The 2,864-nt window shown below is 40.2% G+C and overlaps 1 protein-coding gene across 1 annotated transcript; it reads right to left on the reverse strand.

Moving 5' to 3' along the window:
• Positions 1 to 776: 776 nt before the first annotated feature.
• Positions 777 to 1,517, reverse strand: LOC128204932 (octapeptide-repeat protein T2-like). Its single transcript, XM_052906333.1, has one exon. The coding sequence runs from the start codon at positions 1,515 to 1,517 to the stop codon at positions 777 to 779; it is 741 nt and encodes a 246-aa protein (XP_052762293.1).
• Positions 1,518 to 2,864: the final 1,347 nt, after the last annotated feature.

Genomic DNA, 2,864 nt, shown 5'->3' on the forward strand with positions numbered 1-2,864 from the left:
GGTTGATGAGTCGATACGTGGGTTGGTATTTTGGCTTCAAAACTTTAATCGGTAGAATAATCTCGGGTTGTTAGTAGTTTGTCACACCAAAAACATTTAGAATGTCAAATCGTTAAGGAAAAAATAAATACTCTTGTATATAACTCTTCATTTATATGTCTCTTTAAAGGAATTGCATTAATGCGTGTACAATGAAGGATAAAATTTAAACAGGTTACTTTTTGTTCAAGAAATTAAAGGCGGGTCGGCCTGGGGTCATTGTCGAATATTTTTAGCGTTATCGTCTCGTTTGAATTGGAGATTTGGTAAAAACAAAAGTTGAAAAGTGCAGGCCGTGATTATTAATTACCTTATTACCATTTTCATTCGCTTTGTTTTTGCCAATAATACTGGCTTCTTTCTGCCAGAGCACTTGTTTAATTTTTACACTTGATGACTTCAGGCCAAACGTATTGTTCGGTGTTACTTGAAGGTTTTCCAAGATGGGAACATATTCGTAAAGGTGTAGATGGCACATTCCTTCTGTCTGTCTTTCTGTCAACAGGTCTGCCTTTCTGCCTATCTCTGTCAACAGGTCTGCCTTTCTGCCTATCCGTCTGTCTGTCGGCCTTTCTGTCAACAGGTCTGCCTTTCTGCCTATCCGCCTTTCTGTCTGTCTCTGTCAACAGGTCTGCCTTTCCGCCTATCCGCCTTTCTGTCTGTCTCTGTCAACAGGTCTGCCTTTCTGCCTATCCGTCTGTCTGTCGGCCTTTCTGTCAACAGGTCTGCCTTTCTGCCTATCCGCCTTTCTGTCTGTCTCTGTCAACAGGTCTGCCTTTCTGCCTATCCGTCTGTCTGTCGGCCTTTCTGTCAATCAGTCCGCAATTCTGCCTATCCATCTGTATGTCGGCCTTTCTGTCAATCGGTCTGCCTTTCTGCCTATCCATCTGTCTGTCGGCCTTTCTGTCAATCGGTCTGCCTATCTGCCCATCCATCTGTCTGTCGGCCTTTCTGTCAATCGGTCTGCCTATCTGCCTATCCATGTGTATGTCGGCCTTTCTGTCAATCGGTCTGCCTTTCTGCCTATCCTTCTGTCTGTCGGCCTTTCTGTCAATCGGTCTGCCTTTCTGCTTTTCCTTTTGTATGTCGGCCTTTCTGTCAATCGGTCTGCCTATCTGCCTATCCATCGGTATGTCGGCCTTTCTGTCAATCGGTCTGCCTTTCTGCCTATCCTTCTCTCTGTCGGCCTTTCTGTCATTCGGTCTGCCTTTCTGCTTATCCTTTTGTCTGTCGGCCTTTCTGTCAATCGGTCTGCCTTTCTGCCTATCATTCTGTATATCGGCCTTTCTGTAAATAGGTCTGCTTTTCTGCCTATCCGTCTGTCTGTCGGCCTTTCTGTCAATCGGTCTGCTTTTCTGCCTATCCTTCTGTATGTCGGCCTTTCTGTCAATAGGTCTGCCTTTCTGCCTATCCTTCTGTATGTCGGCCTTTCTGTCAATAGGTCTGCCTTTCTGCCTATTTATCCGTCCGTCGGCCATTCTCTCAATAGGTCTGCCTGTGTCTGTCTGTTTGTAATCGGGTCAATTGATCGGTCGGTCGGTCCGCAGTCTGCCGGTCGGTTGTCTGTCTGTAGGTTGGTTGGTCTCTTGATCTGTCCGTCGATCTGGTCTGACTTCCTACCTACCGGTCTGTTGGACCATGTGTCTCATAGTCGGTATATCTGTCTCTCTGTTGAACCGTCAGTCGCACGCGTTACGTCTGAGTCTGTTTTGAGACTATAGTCGAACCCTGTTTGCTCAAACAAGAAAACTTAAAGCAATCGAAATACAGAGCTTTCTGATTTGAGGACCGTGTGTATATCTCAACCAACTAGTCAATACCACCAACTGTTTTATTGTTTGGCCTCGGAGGGCCACAATGACCGGTGGAGTGAAAAATAAATTCCATGAGGAAGAATTGTCATGTGGGCATTATAAACTACCTATCTGTCTAAGTTTCATGCTAATATATGCGTCCCCATACATTTCAAATTAAAACGCATCAGTTCATATCGTTGACTTGTCAATTTAGTATGTTTTTGCATATAGTTTATATTATATATTTGGTTTATGTTACGGTCAGCCTGCATAATAAGTTAGCATGTATATCAGAGTTAAAACCTGGTTAAGATACGTCGATTCATTTTAATAATAGCATGAGATAATGGCTTTGAAAATTACACAGAGTATGGTATCAATGATATTGTTTCAAAGCATTCACGTGAGATCAAAAACGGAGTCGGTCTAATAAATGTTTAGTTTTAGTTTTATTAACAAATACAATAGACAATATGTCCATGAGTATACATTTACAAATAGAGAATTATATGCATGTAAGTAATCAAATGGTCAAATAAATCACCAATGATCATATAAATAAATATTCATGTTTCATGTCATAATAGAGACACAATATAGCATTATGTACATGTATATGACAGCGAGAGATCATTGTGTACATGAAAAACACATATTATTCATAGTAATAATGGTATTGGTTTCTAACATTAAATGCCTTATGTATATACATAGCTAAATTTCTATTCACTTTAACATTGTCCGATTGCATTAACTCAACAAACTTTGGTACATTTGGTCTAGTCCAATAATATTTACTAATATAAGTTTTTCTTAAATCACTATACAATGAGCATTCTAAAATAAAATGAAATTCATCTTCTAATACATAACAACACAAACATTTTCTATCAATATATGGTATTGGGTCAGGTTTGTGCCATCTGCCTGACTCTATTGACAGTCTATGTGAAGAAACTCTCAATCTACACATGTCTTTTCTAAATTTGTACATATTAACATTTGTCAGATAAGGTTGTAACATAAAAT

This window comes from Mya arenaria, chromosome 10 (assembly GCF_026914265.1).
Source record: "Mya arenaria isolate MELC-2E11 chromosome 10, ASM2691426v1".
In the NCBI taxonomy this organism is placed as follows: domain Eukaryota; kingdom Metazoa; phylum Mollusca; class Bivalvia; order Myida; family Myidae; genus Mya; species Mya arenaria.